Consider the following 21,173-nt stretch of genomic DNA (forward strand, 5'->3'; position numbering starts at 1 on the left):
CAACATTGATAATACTTAAAAGCAAAGGATCGCTATGTCTAAACATTAAGCATCAGACACTTTTCCTTTATAGCTCATGGGAGTGAAGCTTCAACTCTGAGAAAGTGAACGGTGAATAGTGCACCGCTCATTAATGACTATGCTAGTTAGAGCGGCAATTTACTTTGCTAAATATCATTTGGAATGGCATGGTTCCATATTCTATTTCCTATTCCTGCGGGTTCCCAAGGGCCTTATTACATTTAACATACTATAAATGCTATTTGTGAAAAAGCTTTTTAAAAGGGCAGATTTCATTTACAAATGTTAATAGGCTTTTCCCTAGACTCACTATAACATGCAATTCCCATCTCTCTCTCTCTCTGTTTTATTCACATGACATATGAAGCACATCCCATGTATAAGTTGTTATTCTTTGCTCAGCTCAGAACAGTGCAGCAGATACTATAGCTATTGAAAATTGGATATATATATATATATATATGGCAAACACACACATATATAAGACATATATATAAGACACACAAACACACACACACACACACACACACACACACACACACACACACACACACATATATATATATATATATATATATATATATATATAAATCTATCCTGGCACATCTGTATATATATATATATATATACATATACATATATGTATATGTATATATATATATACAGATGTGCCAGGATAGATTTTTATATTAAAAATAGTTCAATTGCAGAGATAAAAATCAATGAATATGCAGATGTGTGTCTATAAAAAAGCCTTAGCTTATTTGCTTCAGTGTTCACATTAAAATTCATTTTGTTATATTCTGAGATTTCAATGTTTCATATAGGCTATTTTCTTACCTCTTTAAGGGAAATAAACTAATATCAGTATATGAGATGCTAGTATACGACTGGCAATAAATATCAAGATATTCAGTAAATCAGTCACGTACTCTTTTCTTTGGGGAAGAATAAAATATTTTTCAAAATCAAATTTTGGTGATAATACAAATGTAAATGTAATAAGAGTTAAAAATTCAAAACAATAAGCCCAAAGGCCTATAAATATTGTAAAAACTATGTGATACATATTTAAAGTAGAGGAAGAACAGAATTGTCCAGAGAAGCACCAGTCTAGAAGCGCTAGTTAGAATCATGTTTGAAAAGAGGAACTCATCAAAACTAAAGGTCAGAAGGACATCAAATCATACTCCCCTTTGTTTAAAAGCTCTATAGCTTCTTATTCTCTCTTCACTTCATTTTTTAATGTTTGTTATATATTTGTTTACACTGCCTTCAGAAATTGGAATCTATTCAATGAAAAAATTTTGGGTGGAATCTGATCAAATCAATTACTTAAAATATTTTTAAAAAACACTGAATTATTTCTAAGTGAAATACTTCTATGTTGACTTTCATGTCACTACAGGATCTTGCTGGTGCATAATAAAAGTTGTTTATAATCTACTCCATTACCCATATATAGACAATATTTTTATATATGGTCTACCTTATTAAAAGCACCCAACTAATATATATTTGCAGAAAATTTTGACCCATATAAAAACACATTCATTTTATTTATTTATTAATTTTATTTTTTTCATTTACATACCAACCACAGTTCCCCCTTCCTTCCCTACTCTTGCTTCCCCCTCACCTAACCACCCATTCACTCCTTAGGCTTTCTATGCGGAGTCAAAACAGTCTGGCATATCAAGCTGAGACAGGACCAAGCTCCTCCCCCCTGTATCTAGGCTGAGTAAGGCATCCCTCCAATGAGAATGGGCTCCAATTGGCCAGTTCTTGCACTGGGGGAAAACCCTGGTTCCAAGGCCAGTGTCCCCATAGACTGCCCAATTCACAGAAATGTCACCCACATGCAGAGGGCCTAGTTCAGTCCTATGTAGGTTCCCTAGCTATTAGTTCAGAGTCATTGAGCTCCCACTAGCTTGGGTCAACTGTCTCTGTGGAATTCCCCATCATGATCTCAACCCCTTTACTCATATAATTTCTTCTCCCCCCCTTCAACTGGGCTCTGGAAGCATGACAGAGTACTTAGCTGTGTATTTCTGTATCTGCTTCCACAAATTACTGGATGAAGGTCCTATGATGGCAATTAGGGTGATCATCAATCTAATTACAGAGGAAGGCACCCTCTCAACTATTGCTAAGATTCTTATCTGGGGTCATCCTTGTAAATTCCTGGGAATTTCTTTAGCACCAGATTTCTCCCTAACCACGTAATGGCTTCCTTTATCAAGATATCTCTTTCCTTGCTCTTCCTCTCTGTCCCTTCCCCCATCTCAATCATCCTGACATGATATGTGCTCACTCATAAGTTAAGTATGAGAAGCTAGGTAACAAGCAGGACCCTAAAACAGACATACATGGGAGCCCCTGGGAAGGGGAAATAGGTAAGATCTTCTGAGTAAATCGGGAGGGGGTGTGAACAGGAGGGAGGAGAACACGTTCAATTAAAATAGCCTTGGCAAAGTTACAAGAGTGTGCTATGGTTTTAATATGAAATGTCCCTCACAAGCTCATGTATGGACATTTAAGTCAGCCAGTGGGATGATACAGACCCTTCCAGAGGAGAGACCTAGTAGGAAGAGGTAGGTCTGAGGGTGCTGTGCCTTTGAAGGTTATACATGGAAACTGGCTTCTCTCAAAACTTCCTGCCCCCCCAAGAAGGGAAGAATAGCTCCAACCCTAACTCTCAGCACTCTACCCAAGCTCCTGGGGTCACACAACTTGGGTCCAAACCCTCTAAACCCAAGAGGCAAAATAAATCATTCCTCGCTGAAGCTGTCTCGTGAAGTACTTGTTCAGAGTTGAGAAAAGTAAACAATACAGACTGTTTCATTAAAACATTTTTTGTGATTGTTCTGTTTCTACTCTCCAGAATACATTTCTCTAGCATCTTTTGCATAGGAAGCAAGGTACATTTTCTAATGCTGCTCTGCTTATCTGGTCGTCTTAGAATTACAGCGCAAATAACATCTCTTATATTTTACCGCCTATAACTATACAGTGTGTCTACACGAAAAGATAACAACAAACAAAACAGATAAAATCTCAGGGAAGTTAGAACACATGAAGAAATAAGTTTCTTATTAAAAAGCCACTGTGTCTCTCCCAGTTTTCAGCACAGTAACACGGTGAAGGGGATACTGAGGATAAATCTTCAGCTTGGTCACATGTCATCGAAAGTAGGAAAGATCTAATAGTTTAAATATTAATTACAATGTTGGAAAGCCATTACAGAAAGATTTGCAGTTTCATTAAACAGTCCCGAAGCCTGCGGCCTCTTATGATAATGTTCTCAGGAAAGATGATTATTTCTTTCTATAAAACTAAGGCTGATTTCTAGGGGAAATTAGAAATTACACAATAGCAGAAACATCTGAGATTTGTAGCCCAAAGGGAGTGGATGTAAACTCTCTTCTTCACTAATTACATGAACTTGAAAAAACAATTCAATCACTGTTTTCTTTACTACAAAAATTGCCTTCATAGAAACATTGCAAGGAACATTAAAATAAAAAAATAAAATAATACCATACAAATCTTTTTAAATATAGGAGGGGGTATGGCATTATAAGGATGGTCTTGACATGAACCACACTTCTTGCCCTAATCAATTCACTGTTTAATTATTTAATTAAATGTGGACATGATAGGAAGTGATTTTACATCTATGCCAGACTGAATAAGACCCAGTTGCAAGACTCAGCTGCAGCTGGATTGATTTAGGGAAAGCCTCTGGTTATGCTGGCAAGAAGTCCCAATTCAGACTGCTAGAGCACACAGAAAAGATGAACAATTCCTTACTCAACTTAAGTGTAAGAGTGAAAAGATTAGAACTGTGAGTATTAGCACTTTTACATGCCACCCTATATATTAGATCAATTAAAAAATTACATTATGGGTGCTTTGCCTGCATGTATGCTTGTACATCTTATGGGGTCCTTGTGGCCAAGGTGACCAGAAGAGGGCATCAGAGTCCTTGGAACTTGAGTTCCATATTGTGAGCTGCCTTGTAGATGCTGGGAATTAAACCTGACTCCTTAGAAAGGGCAGGCAGTGCTTTTAACCACTAAGCCATATTGCCAATCTCATTACCTTCAATACCAAAACAGAATATTCTGTAAGTTAATGCCCCACCTTGGAATTGTTCATAGTTTTTATTGCTAATGAATTTTAAATCCATATCACTTCCCCCACTACATAGTAAGATAGAATCTTATTTGCATTCTGACTCCCAAGACATAACAAGAATTCAAAACCACGCTTGTTCAGATAAATGAACAATTTACTAATTATCTTCTTGGATAAACTGAAGACAGTTTTATCATGAATGAAAGCATAGAATTACATGGTTGTCTGCTTTTGTACATGTTCATAATGAATAAATTAATTTGTGATTATAGAAAGACGGAAAATGTGCTTTGGTATTATTGGTAAAAATAATTATTATTAACCCCATTGTTGGGCAATTCTGTAAGCAACTCAATGTCAATGACATGATACTTACATTCGCCAAGTGAGCTAGCTCTATCTCCAAAAATGAATCAGTGGTTTTGGGTTCAGGCCTGATTGTGACCACGATGATTTTAGAATTAACGACAGTATAATTTCTGAAACAGAATAATAATGATTAAAACGAGAAATGATTGATGGAAACTTTCTTTCAAGCCACTCTACACCTGTTGGGATGACATTAAGTAATACATTCCCAGTAAAAGCATAGACACAAGCAAATTATTCAGAGAAAGATGCAGTCAATGCACTCTTACGAACAAGCTTTCTCAGACTAGAAATTCTGGGGCAAACTAAGGGCATTTAATCATTTCATTTGTAGAAAGAGGAAAGAAACAATACTGGCAACCTTCTGAGTACTTAAGTACAGTTCATTCACAACACGAATAAACAATAAATTGAAACCATCAGGCAACCTATGATTGAGTCTAACTCATTTATCTTGAGGAAGACATCATAGCGTTATTCTCCAGGAGACCAAATATTCTTGCCAAGTGCTGCTGAAGCAGTTGTTTTATGGGTTCGTGATGTTTGTGTGTGTGTGTGTGTGTGTGTGTGTGTGTGTGTGTGTGTTTGCTTCTCCCAACTGCATGAAAATAGAAAAAAAACTATAATGTGATATAAAGAGAAATCTTGCAGAACTTTAATGCAATGTTCTCAATTCTAAGAAATATCTCTCTTCTGAAATACCTTGCCAGGTAACACTCACTTACAAAGACTTTGTATTTATTTATGTACATAACTAGAAAATTATCAATAGCCAGGCAATAGTGACAGATGTCTTTAATCCCAGCACTTAGGCAGAAAAAGCAGGAAGATTTCTGTGAATTTGAGGACAACCAGAGCTACAGAGAAAATCCCTGTCTCAAAAAACAAAAAAAAGAAATAATACCAAAAGAGAAAATTATATAGATACTTTATATAAAACATATAAATGTTATAGAGCATCTACTATTCATAAGCTTAAAAATTTAACTGTAGTTTCTCACATTTTGAAAAAATGAATCTATTCATTCCTCATTGATGGTCTGAAATAAATCATGTGTGCTTCCAGTAGGCAAATTCTATTTTAGAGAATTTATGTAAGTATTACACATGAGTTCATTGTTTAAAAATTTGCTTGTTTGCCAAGGTAGCATTTCAGCTTCACCCAATCCCAACTATAGACTTTAATACTTCTGCATCCTATCATGTAAGGACTACCATCTATGAAACTAGAACATCTCTTCCTGACGCTAAGCCGTGTCCTTGACTCCTTTGCAGACGATCCCACTTTTCCACGGTCTTAGATAAGCACAGATGTGCTATTCCCGTAAATCTCACTTTTCTGGTATTATAGCACACAGACTTTTGTGTCTGACTCAATTCACAGTCCATTTTGGAAATTCAGATCACAAGTCAGCTATACTATAATTTATCGATTCAACAATTCAATAAGCTAACTTTGAATCTCTTTTGGTTATTCAGCATTTATAGGTATTCATGGGTGACTATTAGGAATAATTGTGTTGTATCCTTTGTGTGAATATATATTTTAATGTTTTGGGCAAGTCCCTGGAAACTGCTCATTTATATTTTAATGGATGAGTCTCTCTGTTTTCTGCAGTGGCTGCATTGTTGGAGTTCTCGAATTGTGATAAGGTGAAGCAACATCAGATCCTTCTCTTTGGAGGTAACTTTTTTATTACTTGATGCACACTACTTGATGCACATTTCCACCACCAGTGAATGCTAGACTGTTCTATAACAGAGGGATAAGGAGCATACTCTATATAGAATACTATTTTAACCCTTTTATCATACGTTTAGTATTGCACATAATGAATTCTGAAAAATTCTTAAACACCCAAGAAGGAATCCAGGGTGGTAGAAAGTAGTATGAGAAGAAAAAGGAAAACAACAACAAAAAAAACCCATACCATCAGTATATCTTATTTTCCCATTGGGAAAAGTGATTGCAAACAGGGAGAGCTGGTTAATTATTCTGTTTCACTGAACATATTGATTAATGGCAAACTGCATTTGAAAGCCTATAAAACCAAGTGATAAAAATTCAAGACTTCCCTTTGTCAATTGTAGTTCCTTTGCGGGTAGAAGTTACCATGGCTTCTGGTGAGAATTAATGGAAACTGAAATCTGCAAGAGCATCAGGTGAGTGAACACCTTAGAATGGATTCTGGAGGACCATGTGTTTCACTGCCAGAAAACAACGCTGCATGATCCCCGTAGGAGAGTTTCTCAGGCCTGAGCTTGCAGGTGCAAGTTTATCCTCAGGGAAGCCCGAAGCTGTGTGAGCTCTTATTTAGTTTCTTGGAAATAAAATACGGATAGGTTCATCAAATTCCTTTACTCTTGTTCTGCTTAGAATAAGTCTTCCCATTACTGCTAGAACACAAAGCACGACGATCCTTACATTTATGTTAGTTTTTTTATACAATCAGGATGTATTTGAATCATATGCAATCTATGTAAGCGAGTAAGCTACTGAAAAATGGGTATTTAATGTAGGAGTTTGATATCTTTGGCAAGATGCTCCTGGATTCTCTTTGTGTTTGAGAATGCAGATGATGAGCCAGGGCAAATAAAGCCATGATAACCTTTGTACAGAGCATTAGCTGAGTCAGGCTCCTCAGTAACTCAGGGGACGGTCTGCTGAAAGGGTCCTAGAAAAAGGGTGTCTGTGTTAAAACTTTGATTAAGTATGGGTATTATAGCATATTTGAATTTACTTGAAAAATGGTGTGTGTCAAGCTACGCTTATGGGCATACCTGTCTCATAGGTGTGACTATCCGTTTGCTCTACGCATCACACAGGAATATGCACAAGGTTGATTATATCGTCCAGCAGATCTACATGCTTACTTCCAGAAGTCCAGGGAGGGCAAGAATTACTACTAACATTTATATATTTTTTTTGTTTTCATTACGGCTGGCAGATGTTTATGCTCAAAACATGTTTGGCTATTTTGTAAATAGCACACTCAAAAGAAAACAATCTTTTTACTAAGTTTATTTAGACTGTAATGTCAATATCATAGTAAGGTACCTAGTAAAGAAAAAATGGGCAGGTTACATTATGCAGCGTCTCCTTTTAAAAAATGTATACATTGTGCAAAGTTGACCTTAATTTATTCCATCAATTTATTATAATTTGCATAAGTGAATAGCTGGCTCCTGATGTGCCACGTCAGGCTTCGTGATCGCCTAATGCTTCCTGGCTAGTTGCACAGTGGTATACATTGCTAAGAAAGCATATCTTACAGCCAAATGGATTTCATGACTGAAGTAGTAAAGTCCTTCCCTGTCCTTGAGATTTTCACTGGTATTCACTCAAAGGAGAGTCAACGTATTCCTACAGACAGCAAAAGTGTGATTAATCCTTAGTGCAGATGTACGTAAAAGACATTTTCAATATTCTATGCACATGCTGAAAATAAAAGGATGGAAAAACATGCCAGATGGTACCAAAAGAAAGCAGTCTTGGCTATATTAATTCCAGAACAAGTAGACGTAAGGTTGAAAACTGTCATAGGAGCACAAAAAACATTAAACAGAGACAAAATAGTCGATTCACCAGTAAGAGATTGTAACTATGAACAGAGATGCTCCTAGATGTAGAGGATGCAAGGCCACAATGCAAATGTTGACAGAATTAAAAGGGAGAAGTAGACAGTGACTCAGTAATCTGAACTATCATACCCCACTTCAATAATGGCCAAATAAAGATGAAAAGGAGCAGTAATAAATGAGCAATACTGAAGACCAATTGTTCCTAATAGGTATGGAAAAGTCAATGCAACTTCAGGAGATCACCGATTATTCTGAATGCTCTATGAGCATTCTCCATGAGACTACATAACTGGTCATAATAAAATGAAAATGACTGAAATTATACCAACATGAAACCGAAAATCAATCGCCAAACAAGACATGCAAATATGTAAGAAATTAGTGCACACTCAAATTACTAGTGAGTTAAAGAAGAAATCACAATAGCTACTAGAAAATTCTTTAAGGTAAATAAGAGTAAAATATAAACCAAACTTAGGAGATGCAGTAAGAACAGTATTAAGAGGTTAATTTAGAATGGTAAACATAAAAGAAGGAAGACATCAAGTTAAAAAAAAAACACACACAAATTTATACCTGGAGGAATCTTTTGAAATGTCAAAATAGAAACTAAAACTGAAAGCGTAAAAATCAACAAAACTAAGAGATGTATTCTATAATGTCAACACAACCTACAATCTCTTAGCTGGATATATTTTAAAGAAAAATGGTCTCTAATAATAAAATTCAGAAATGAAGGAGGAAATATTTTATCTGGCTGCAGAAGAAATGAAGATCTCAATTTCTATGAACCATTAATTCTGTGCCAACAAATAATATACCCTGTACAAAATAGGTCAATTCTTGGATATGTGTAGTCCTCCAAGACTAAATCATGGAGAAATTATTATCGGAAAAGATATTTGGTTATAGATCTATATAAGTACAATATATGTACAAATATGTGGAATAATATATGTACATTTATTCATGTATATATATATAAATGTGTACAATGCACATATAAAATATATTACATAAAATATGAAACTAGTAAGAAGATTTAATTAGAAATGATAATTTTTACATATTATCAGCTGTGAAATCTCAAGGTCAGATGGCTACACTGGAGAATTCATGGAACATTTTTTAAAAAGCCAACTCCAATCCTTACACTCTTCCATAAAATTGAAGTAGATTAAATGAACCTGGGGGGAGTTGGGAGGCCCTTGGACTTAACATAGAGTAGGGAACCCTGATGGCTCTTTGGCCTAGAGAGGGAGGGAGTGGGGGTATGGGTGGAGGGGAGGGGAGGGAAGGGGGAAGAGCAGGGGAGAAGATGGAAATTTTTAATAAAAAAATGAGAGAAAAAAAAGAACAGTTCCTCAGCTTTTCAAGATAGAAAACCTAGAGCCCTTCTATACCACAGGTGGACATAGTTACCTACAATGTCAGACATTTAAAACTTTTAGGATGGAAATTTTCATGTTATGTTATTTTACCACAAAATTTAATGTAGTGTAATAGAAAATCAGGTGAAGGGAACAGCAAAATAGATCACACAGGCAAAGTATAGCCCAAGATGATATGAAAAAACATTAGCTGTTTATTGACAATTATCAAAATTCCTAGTCATTGTTAATTTTTACACATATTATTCATGTCCGTTTAAAAATGAAGACTTTTATAATGACTTTACTTAAGACCTCCAATTTGGACAAACCAAAACACAATAGAGAACTTGGCGTACTCATTTTCATACAGGACTTCATCAGGATAAGATAAATATATTTGCTTTTAAAATTACAATCAGGGAAGCCAGGCAGTGGTGGTACATGCCTTTAATTCCAGCACTGGGGAGGCAGAGGTAGGCAGATCTCTGCGAGTTTGAGGCCAGCCTGGTCTACAAGAGATAGTTCCAGGACAGCTAGGGCTGTTGCACACATGCACACAGGAACCCTGTCTTGAAAAACCAAAAAACCAAACCAAACCAAAACAAACCAAACCAAAACAAACAAACAAACAAACAAACAAAACCAATCAGAGGCTGGAGAGATGGATTAGCTGTTAGGATCGCTGGGCACTCTCCCAGAAGGTTCAATTCAAGCACCCAGGTGGTGGCTCACAACCATTTGTAACTTCAGTTCCAGTGCATTAAAAGTCCCCTTCTAACCTCTGCAAGCAACATGCACACACATAGTACACAGCCATGCATGCATGCCAAACACCCATGCACATACGATATGACAAAATAAGTGACCCTATAAAACAGATTAAGTTAAAATCAGATGATAGGTAGCTTTCTTAGAAGTTACAAATTAGAAACTCAGTTGTGGAAGTTGTAGTCTTGGTGGAGTGGGTGAGATGATAGACTTGATTTCAAGTTTAGTTTTTCTAACAGATATAGAATTTAGATTCCCCCAAATGCTAATGATCTGGGGTGTATGTTCTGTTTTAGAAGGCATGGCTAAATGAAGCCGAGACATTTATGCATAATGCAGTACTACATTATTTTACACAACCAGTCATGTCAATTTGGTACCAAGGATAAATTTAAGATCACATGTCTCTATGATGGAACAAAGAAAGATTCAAAATCTCATAAAATGAAAACATTTCTTTGCACACTGAGAATAAAGTACGATGGTTCATAGTTTAAGAAGCTGACAGTTCAAGCTCTTTTCTGAATTCTTCAGAGTAGTAAAAGTGGTCATCTTTGTTTCTATTATTTCTACTAATATTTTGATAATTTTCCCTTCCCATTTGTTTCTTATCATACAATGTGCCGCTAGCATATATGCCTGCAGGCCAGAAGAGGGCACTAGATCTCATTATAGATGGTTATGAGCCACCATGTGGTTGCTGGTAACTGAACTCAGGTCCTCTGGAAGACCAATCAGTGCTCTTAATCTCTGAGCCATCTCTCCAGATTCTCTTCCCATTTGTGTTTAATTTCTTTTCTCAAAGACAATTGTCTATGATTTCTGAGAACATTGTAGCTCTTGAATCTTCTGTATTTTTCTTTAGCATTTTATTCATTTCATGCAGAAAATTTTCACACTTGATTTTACTATTTTATTATATTTTTAAATGATGTTGTATGTGTCTGTCTGCATGTGGGTTTGTGCATGTAAGTGCAGTGCTTTGAGAGACCAAAAGAAGGCAACATAGTCCCGGATCTTGAGTTATGATAGTTATGAGCCACCAGGCTTCAGTGCAGGAATCAGTCTCCAGTCCTGAAAAGAGTGGCACGTGATCTTAGTTGCTGAGACATCCACCAGCCCTTTCCTAGCATTAAATACTTCAATGCAATTTAATAAAATTGTAATAAAATAACATTAATAAAATTAATAAAATGGAATTTAATAAAATTCTAGTTCGACTCCTTTTGTTATTTCACGTTAATATAAATATTAAGATGCATTAAATACATGCTTTCATTTCCCTATGTCTTACCACTCCTCACATACTCAGGAGTCATGGTTTCCTCAAAAAACTTGGAGTCTGATCAATTAAATGATTGTTTACACCTGTTTGTAGAATCCGTGGCTTGATGTATGCTTGGATAGACGATTGGTTTTTCTTAGACATAGTTTTCTTAAGATAAATTTTTAGAAGTAGAGTGGCAACATCAAGAAAATAATATTTCTTAGTTTCTTGGCATTGCCAACTTGGCCTCTAAAAATTGTAACAGCATGGTATAAACTTTGTATAGCAGTTTCTGAGCTAGCCAGGCTGTAGACATGAAATTTTGGATGTTAGTAGGGTCTATGCACAATTTATCAGCTCCCTCAATTGACCCTGTAGTCTAGGTTGACAGATTTAACTTTCTAGCCTCCCAGAAATGGGGCAAGAAATGGAAAATCTAGGCCTTGGTCATGCCAACCCAGACTGTTACCAGCGGGACAACCCAAGATTGCCCACCTGTAGTCCTCTCCTGGGACACAAAAGAGGAAAGAGACATGTGTATTTTGTGACTCAAAGATGTTCCATGTGGCCCAGAGTGTCTTCAAACTCTCAATACTCCTGCCCTTGTCCCTTCTAAGATAGAATTATAGTACTGAACCACTACACCTAGATGGGTTGTCTAACAACTTTTAGTTCTAAGAAATTGTTTTTAAAAAGCATGAAAGCAGGGTGGAAAAAAAAACAGCACTTTTATAATATAGACTCAATTGGCGCTTACTTCCTTTACTTGAGGAACCATTCAAACAGTTTCAATTTTAAATTTTAGTTTTGAAAAAAAAAAGGTTTCATTCATTGTGTGTATGTGTTTGTGTGTATGTGTGTGTGTGTGTGAGAGAGAGAGAGAGAGAGAGAGACAGAGAGAGAGACAGAGAGAGAGAGAGAGAGAGACAGAGACAGAGACAGAGACAGAGACAGAGAGAGAGAGAGAGAGAACATGCCACAGAATCTATTTAGAGGTCTAAGGACAGCTTTCAGGTATCTCTCCTTTTCTTCCCATCACAGTTCAAACTCAGGTCATGGAGACTGCTTCCAGGCTGAGCCATCTCAGTGGCTGTGAAATTTTTCAATTTTAAAGAGGGAGACAGTCCAGCAGCAAAACAAAAATCACGGATGGAAGAAGAGCGGCATACACATTAAGGCAAGAGGGGAAAAAAACCTGTATAAATTTTAACAGAATATGCAAATTTAATCTATGTTCTAATATGAAGGAAACAGTCTTAATGATGTTTATGTGAAACATTAAATCTCGCCATCTTTCATAATTACTAGTTTTCTTAGAAGATAATTATACCAAATTACAAAATTCTGAGACAATATGTAACAATTCATTTTATGTATCTGAAAAAATTTTCAAACGTGGAAAAACAGCACTGTGAGTGCTTAGTGGATACATTTCAGACATTAAATAACTAAAAATGAAAACTAAACACTAGCAGTTTTCCATTCAAAGAGCACTTAAGCAGATGTCTCATCCCAAGCTTTCTATCAACTTCATTTCTGGATAAGGATTGACACAAAGTGTCTCCTACAGTCACTTACTGGTAACTACAAGTAATGCTTAGCATCTAAACAGTTCTACTCGACATCACTGTGCGGATTTATGAGGAACAGGAGATGTTTCAATATTGTTTACATGTGTAATGTTCTAACAGAATAATTGGTATACTGATCATTTAAAAACACGAATACTTTGTGAATAGACCATTCCAAATCCTTTCTTCCAGGCATTTTTAAATATGCAGTCTTTATTATAATCTACAGTCAATCAATTGTGCAGAAAAAACACACTATCTCTTTCTCTAGGTGCCTGTCACTTTGCAGTTGTCATTTACTTCTAACTATTACACAAAGGTAACCAAGGTCTTCGGTCTACAGAAAATACAGTGACCTTCTACAATAAAGAAGAATGCTTGAAGCTGAAAACAGACTTAAAAATCAACTCCCATATTTTACATATAAAAGCACAGTAACTTGCCCCAGAGCCTAGCTGAATCCATCTGGATCACAAGTGGGTTAGGACAGCCAGCCTTCCAGATGGATCTCTGCTCCATTCACTTAATAACTTATCACGGACTCCATTTATACATCATAAGAAACAACTGTCTTTGCCACAACTTTAAAAAAAGTTGAACCATATTTTTTTGCAAAAATGCCATATCCCTAGACACATTTCCAGTTTTCTTGACTATATTGATTTCTGAAATGGAACAATGTCTCTTCCTCATTGTACATGAGATAATATTTAATTATATTATTAAGAACTGGATTAACCCTGCAACTTTGTTGGCCCTTTTAGGAAGGAAATGATCATAACAATCAAGGAATTAATCCCTCTAGTCTCTCCTGTTAGATATTTATTTTGTATTCCCTGTAGATCTCAGCAGCAAAGAGTGAAAGCATCATCCATGAAGGGTTTCTATTTAAAGTTGAGCTGAAGGCAGATGAAGTAAATTACTGAGCGACTAGCAAAGCTTTGGAAGCTTTTTAAAATGCTCAAGCTTTTAAAAACAAGTCACCTGGTAGTGTCTAGATGAGAATTCTTAAGTGATAAATGTGATAATATGAGCTCTCTTTGGTAATAAGAATCTAACTTTTTCTTCTGGGCATTTTAAACTTTGGGAAACATTGCTTTGTTTGATTTTTACAGGCATGGGTTTTTTTTTTTAAACTGTAGCTATACATACAAAGCCACTTGAAAGGCTTAGAATAAATTACTAGTTTCAAAATATCTTTCTAACAGAGCACATCCCAACTCAAATCTACCCAAATGAGCAAGTCCAAATTCAATCCAGAGAAGGGTCTCTGTGGTTGGGAGAGACCACACATCAATCGTGACTCACTGCCTACATTAGTAATGAGCAGAGAGAATGTCTGCAAAGAATAATAACCTGTGTCTGCTATCTTGTTAGGAGGCCATTTTTGGCTGGGTTAAACTCTAATTGTTTTTATTTATTAGACTGTTTGCTATGCCTCTGATAAAACTGTACACATTATTCACATGTTATCCTCCCCCAAAACATAAGGCTTTATTTATGAGGGTATGCGGGGAGAGCTCAAAGTATGGCTGTGTTAACCAAAATAAAACTTGGTCTCCATCCTTGAGCATGAGGTGCTGTCAGGAAGTAAGTCACCCTGAGTAATAAGATCACTATGCAAATAGATGCAAATGATATTCTCTGTGCAATTTAATAAAGTGGGTAAGACACTAGAACACAGGGATGAATGTTGGTGGAATTATTAATTGAACTTTTTTTAATATCTGAGAGAAAAAATAGATGGATTTCTTCCAAAAATAGTCTCTGATTGAGAAGCATTTTTTCTTAATGTAGCTGTAATTGAAATTTTATTTTGAAACAAACTGAGATCTTGTGCAAATGAAGAACAAGACCATGTTTCCCCACGACCATGATCCTCTAATTTCCTATAATGCAGAGAAAAGCATCATTAAGTACAAAGAAAAAAGGAGAAGACAGATGAATTTTACAATGACCCATTCTATTAGAGGGTGGTGAGGCTTTTTTTTCTATACTTTCTAATTTTCAGACAAGTTATGATTAGTTACAAAAGAGTAGTGGGGCTTTAATCAGATACCAAAATTGTCTTGGTAGTTGTTTTTAAATATATAATATGCTAATAACCTATTCATTAAAGTGCTCTTTTCTATTTCCTTTGAGAAGCCCTTTGTAAAGCTATCCTGACTATTTCAGAGAATGAACTATAATCACATCAAAACACATTAAAACAAATTACAAAGATTACAATAGCTCATTCCTTCGTAGCTTACCTCAAAGTGGGTAAAATGAGGTCTAAGTTTTTATATAGGACTGCTCCAAGAACAAACACAGATGACTCATCCAATTCTAGAAAGAATAAAGTGAAAAACTATTAGTAAAACCACAGAAAAACACTACCATAAAAACTTTGATCCATTAATCACTCCCTCATTTCAATGCTTGTTCAAGGGCCAAGATAAAGACAGGTAGCAGAAATTCATTCAGTCTTAGTCATGCCTACAGTAAGTTAGCCCCATCACTTGCCCATGTAGTTGTAGACAATAGTGTTTGTGATGGTTTGAATCAGTATCTATCTTTTTTTCTGACAAAGCCAAGATTAGAATCTTCTTCCAGTCTATTAAAATGATATTAGGGGAAATAATCATATATCATTAAGATTACGTTCAGGATCACCAAAGTGAGACTTAAGACCACTGTGCCTCTTTTGAAGCTAACATTTGAAGGCACTTGAGACATTAATAGAAGTTAGTCCTTCCTTACACATGTTACTTTGGCCAAAACAGTAACTGCAAATAAAAGTGCACTTGAAGTTGAGACATAAGCAAACAACAAAAAGTGACTTTGGATAGAAAATGCAATCACATTTCCTCATCTAAAGCTAACATGCTTTATTTTGGGCTGACACTGTTAGTGGAGAAATAAGAGCACCCCAAGCTCAGATCAAGAGTTTGTTTTCCCACATTGATAAATCCCTTCTGTAAGTAAATCTGTTGATTTAAGGGCCAAGGGAGGTATGGGTGGAGGGGAGGGGAGGGGAGGGAAGGGGGAGGAGGAGGGGAGGGAGGGGGGAGGAGGAGGGAAGGAGATGGAAATTTTTAAATATAAAAAAAAAATAAACCATGAAAAAAAAAAGGCCAAGGGCAAGGGCTTACACTTATAAAATTAGTTTACAAACAGGTTTGTAAAGGATTCAATATTACCTGATATATGGATATATATATATATATATATATATATATATATATATATATATATGATTTACTTAGTGACCTAGTCAGAAATGTTTGGTTCATATCTTATATTATTTCTCCCAATTACCTTTTGATGACACAGGAGTAAAAATGCTTTTTGGGATAACGACTCGATCTTCTGAATTTCTTGCCCAGTCCACCATTCCTTTCCTACCCTTCATGGGGAAGTTGATGTCTGTTAGGACAGAGGCTGCGGGAAGCTTCTGAATACTAGCCACTATTTGGAAAAGAAAAAAAGACTGTCAACAAAACTTACTCTTAATATCACTGAGATCAAATTCATCAAATAAATTCCGAGTATACTCATAATTGGGTTTGGAGGTAAAATGCAGTTAGGGGAGCATGAAGACACACATATTTATTAGAGAGCATTCTTATTTCAGGGTGGGGATTCTTTCATTTCCCACTAGGTTTCTTTGGTTTTGATTTGGAATCATACAATGATGGTCAAAGGTGCTGTGAGCATCCCAAGGCGACAACAGCCATAGCCACACTTCTTGTCACACCGGTTCTCTACGGCAACTCTTCGAAGCCTGCATTTTCCATTAAAAGTTCAGCATACCTATCTGGTAGGCTGAAGTATTGAAATTAGCTTGGCTTCAGAGCATGCCATCTTTACGTAATTGTCAGAATGAGCTGGTTATGATTTAGGTGGATCCCATAAAGACATGGACAATAAAACACACACATTACTGAGACAAAGCATTGTCATAATCCAGTGATGCATAATGGTACTAATAATGATACCAACTACAAAGGCAACTTCATGCACAGAAATATCGGATACATCGGTCACAATATTACCTTAAGACTTTTGCCCTAAAATTGGAAGAAATATACATAAATATGTATAAATATATATTCATATTGGGAATTGTGTTTTTACTACTAGAAATAAAAGTGTAAAATAATTTTGATTTATTTACTTTTATTTTATGTGTGTGGGTATTTTCCTGCATGTATATCTGGATACCATGTGGGTACAGTGCATGCAGACGTCTGGAGAGGGTATTGGATCCCCTAGCGCTGTAGTTACGGGTGGCTGTCAGTCAATTGAACCCAAGTCCTGTGGAAGAGCCGTCAGTGGTCTTAGCCACCGAGCTATCTTCAACCCCTAGAAATACATATTTCAATACATGTTGATAGAAATATAAGTGATAGTTTTTTAGAAATCTAAGTATATTTATTTTATGTAATGGTAGCATTTAAATTTAAAGTACATGGACCTATATTTATAATAATGTATATAATAAGGTTTAAGATGATAAATACATACGTACTATATAGTATATACATTTTACAATTAAGAAATATAATTTGCAAATTTTTTGTAGGACTATGCATGTTCTACAATAACGCTTCAAGTGTCCCATGGAAAATATAAGTGGAAAGATGATGGGAAAACTATAAAAGCCAGCACAACTGGACAGCTAAAGTAAAAACCATTAGGCGTTTCCTAAGTGGATTTTATTCTAGAGGAACTTGTAATTTAAAACAAGAGAGGATGAAATTAAGATTTTAACAATATTAGTTGCATAAATATATTACTGCACCCCTGGCTTGGTTTCAAATTAAATTGGTTATGTATTATGGCAGTGCACAGTGAAATTATACTTTATGAAAGCTCTTTGTGGCTATTATACACATCCATTATCAGCACAGGATGGAATTTCATTTGGCCTGCAATTTGACATATTAAGCTTAAAAAGGATTGCTAACTAAATGTTGTAGGGAAAAAAAGGTACTGGATAAGACATAAATTAGTTGTGGATGTTAAATGCCATTTTTTTGAATAACGAGTGTAATTATTTTAGTTTTTTTTTTTAATTTTTAAAACCAAGATGCTTTTCCTTCCCACAAATAACCCCATTCAAATGTGTTCAAGGACACAGAACTTCAGCTGTGTATAGAAAAACAGTCAACACGCTGGAAAATATTTGTCCTTGGCTCTTGAATTATAATGTTCAAAATTACATTAAAAGTCTTTGACTCTAACTTCAGTTGCCTTGAAGTTTAGAGACTATGTATTTCACTAGCATGATCCAAAAGCTTATGAGAAGACATGAATGCTGTCTTTTCCATATTTCCTATTATTAAGGAAACTAAACATAAAGTAAATGTCTGGGTCCTGAAATCTAATCATTTCTTTATTTTTATGAACATTCACAGAAAAGTAAAAATAAACACCAAGTAATTTTTAATGGAGGCTTTTTGTCTGTACTAGAAATCATGTATTTTTATAGCAATACTGAATCCTTAGTAAAACAGTGAGACTCTAGGAAGGGAAGAAGGACAGCTCTTTTCCTGACACTTAATAGACAGTTGTTAGGAGAGTGGCACCTTCCAATCGTTCCTTAATTCACTCATTGAGAATTTGTCAAAGTTCTCTTGTGGACCAGACACTGTTTTTTAACACACCACTTATTCAGAAACCTTAGATGTGATATCTCATTTAACATTCAAATTGACTCAGGAGGCATTATCATTGTCAGTATCTTCGCTGTGATTATCAGGGCCTTCCTTTCTGCGAAGGAGGAAATCAGACTCTGTTTAAGCTCCTATGCCAAGGTTGTAAGTGGTATCATGGGGATTCAAACCCCAGTTTGTCTACTCAGACTTGTGTTGCCTGGTGCAGTGGGATTCCGTCTAGCATATTAACAACAAATGTACTCTGCTCCATTGTTCTGCTTTTCACTAAGAACAAAGGACAGATTCAGCCCGAGGCAACAAAACACTGGCATGTCCATCAAATGAAAAGTAGATACACTGAAAAATAATGGATTAAAAAGTAGCATATGTACTTTCCTTTCCCTGAGCTGTCTTTGTGTTCTAACATCTCCATGAAAAATCCTATTTTAAAATTCTGCCACAGTGGCCTGTAAGAATCATTCAGATTATTTCCATAGATACAACTTTAATGGTCCCCACGTTGGTTCCCCACCAGCATAGTCTTCTTTCTCAAAAGGTAGGGATTAGAATGTTGAAGGCCACAGGGAAAGACACAGACGGTTGGGGTGTGATGCTCAGCTGCCACTTCAATGAAAACAGCAGTAGCGGGCAGAACATCCTTTGGATCAGTGAACTCCATCACTTCCATTGCCACCTCCACCTGTAAAAGGTGTAAGATGCCCAAGCCCTATGGGCACTGTATAAAATTTAGATGAGCAATCTCCTTGTGGTTCTCAATTAAAGAATCCTCTGTGATGTGGGATGTCCTTCTGTATATGAGTTGCTTTTATTTGTTGATGAATAAAGCTATTTTGGCCAGTGGCTTAGCAGAAGCAAGTCAGGCAGGTAATCCAAACAGAGATATATAGATAGATGGAGAGAGACAGACAGACAGAGAGAGAGAGAGAGAGAGAGAGAGAGAGAGAGAGAGAGAGAGAGAGAGAGAGAATAGGCAAAGTCAAAAAGATGCCATGTAGCCGCCGAAGGAGTAACATGCTGTGCTGGTAAACCACAACCTTGTGGCAATACACAGATTAATAGAAATGGATTAATTTATAGTCAGAGCTAGCCAGTAAGAAGCCCAGGACATTGACCAAACAATTGCAAATAATGATATAAGCCTCAGAGTGGTTATTTCATAAGTGTCTTAGGGAACAGGCCAGGCAGAGAAAAACCAGTCCAGGGGGACCAGCAGGATGGAGAATACGAGCTACACCTCGGCAAGCCAAATATAGACGAACTAGATGGGACATTAAAAATAAATACCAATGTAGGACTTTTATTAGTTCCTTCCTCAGCTTCTGAGTCTTAAATACTAAATACTGTATTCAAACTCATTAATTAGCTATTTTTCATATTCATTTCCTGTATCAAAATAGAAACTCTTATAAATTATTTCTGTTATTAACTTTACATTCTGTTTTTCATTTTTCAAGCCTAGGAATCTGAACAGTAGAATGCACCTCTGGTTTTGCTTTGACTCTTGTTTTTTCTAGGCATCCGTGCACTTGGGGGAACTCCTTCAACTCCTTGGCACACCACTTTTCATTTGTTCAGCATTGAGAATGCTGACGCATGAGGGTCGATCCAAGGCCATACCCTTGAGTCTTGTTTGAGTAGAAGTGTCTTGACCAGAAATAGATAAATCGTAGCCTCCAACAAATGTGTCCCCTTGACTGTATTTGCGTCATTAACAAGCTAAAAACACTTTTCACATTGTTTAAACAATGTAAAAGGTGAAGAAAAATTCTTCTTGGAATGTGAAAATTATATGAAATTAAATGTTCAATGGTTGTAAACAAAGGTTTATTGAAACTCAGCAACACCTATGATTTCCTTTAGGCCACTCATTACTTTCAGGGCCCAATGGTAGAGTTGAGTAGTTGCAACAAAGATGGGATGGGTCACAAATCCTAAAATATTTACTACCCAGGCATTTACAATAAATGGCTTAACCACACCATGCCAGTCATATTTTGGAGAGTATGTGTTATAAAATGACTGTTTTCTCTAACAAGTTAGGACAAAAAAATCATCTTAGAGTTGCCACTTTCTGCATGCCACTGCAAATCCTTCTGACCACTTGCTCTTCCTGTGTTACAAACAATACAGTGTTGAGAAGATGCCCATTGATTTCACCAATTTCTTTTCAGTATAAAGAAGAGTATGTCAGTGTTCTTTCAGAAAATACACTTACAAATTTCTGTTTTTCTCTACACAGATATTTCAGAGTTTTAGTCCTATCAGGAATACAAAAGAAGATAAGAAATGGGAAGTTTTTGCCTGTATACTTAAGTAGGCAAGACGAATTTAGGACACACTTAAGGTTAAAGTCCTACCCTTTGTCCAACAAATTGTTTATGACATTCTGAACAGAACTTCTACAGAAAAGGGGGCATTC

At 36.0% G+C, this 21,173-nt stretch overlaps 1 protein-coding gene across 1 annotated transcript in view; it reads right to left on the minus strand.

Moving 5' to 3' along the window:
* Adgrb3 (adhesion G protein-coupled receptor B3) overlaps positions 1 to 21,173 on the minus strand; it is a 710,232-nt gene that overhangs the window by 318,162 nt on the left and 370,897 nt on the right. The window contains exons 12-14 of the mRNA XM_038342237.1: positions 16,392 to 16,541; positions 15,344 to 15,419; positions 4,538 to 4,640 (exon numbers count right to left, since the gene is read on the minus strand). Coding sequence (XP_038198165.1) covers positions 4,538 to 4,640; positions 15,344 to 15,419; positions 16,392 to 16,541 — 329 coding nt within the window. The remainder of the gene's footprint in view (positions 1 to 4,537; positions 4,641 to 15,343; positions 15,420 to 16,391; positions 16,542 to 21,173) is intronic.

This window comes from Arvicola amphibius, chromosome 9 (genome assembly GCF_903992535.2).
Source record: "Arvicola amphibius chromosome 9, mArvAmp1.2, whole genome shotgun sequence".
Lineage (NCBI taxonomy): Eukaryota > Metazoa > Chordata > Mammalia > Rodentia > Cricetidae > Arvicola > Arvicola amphibius.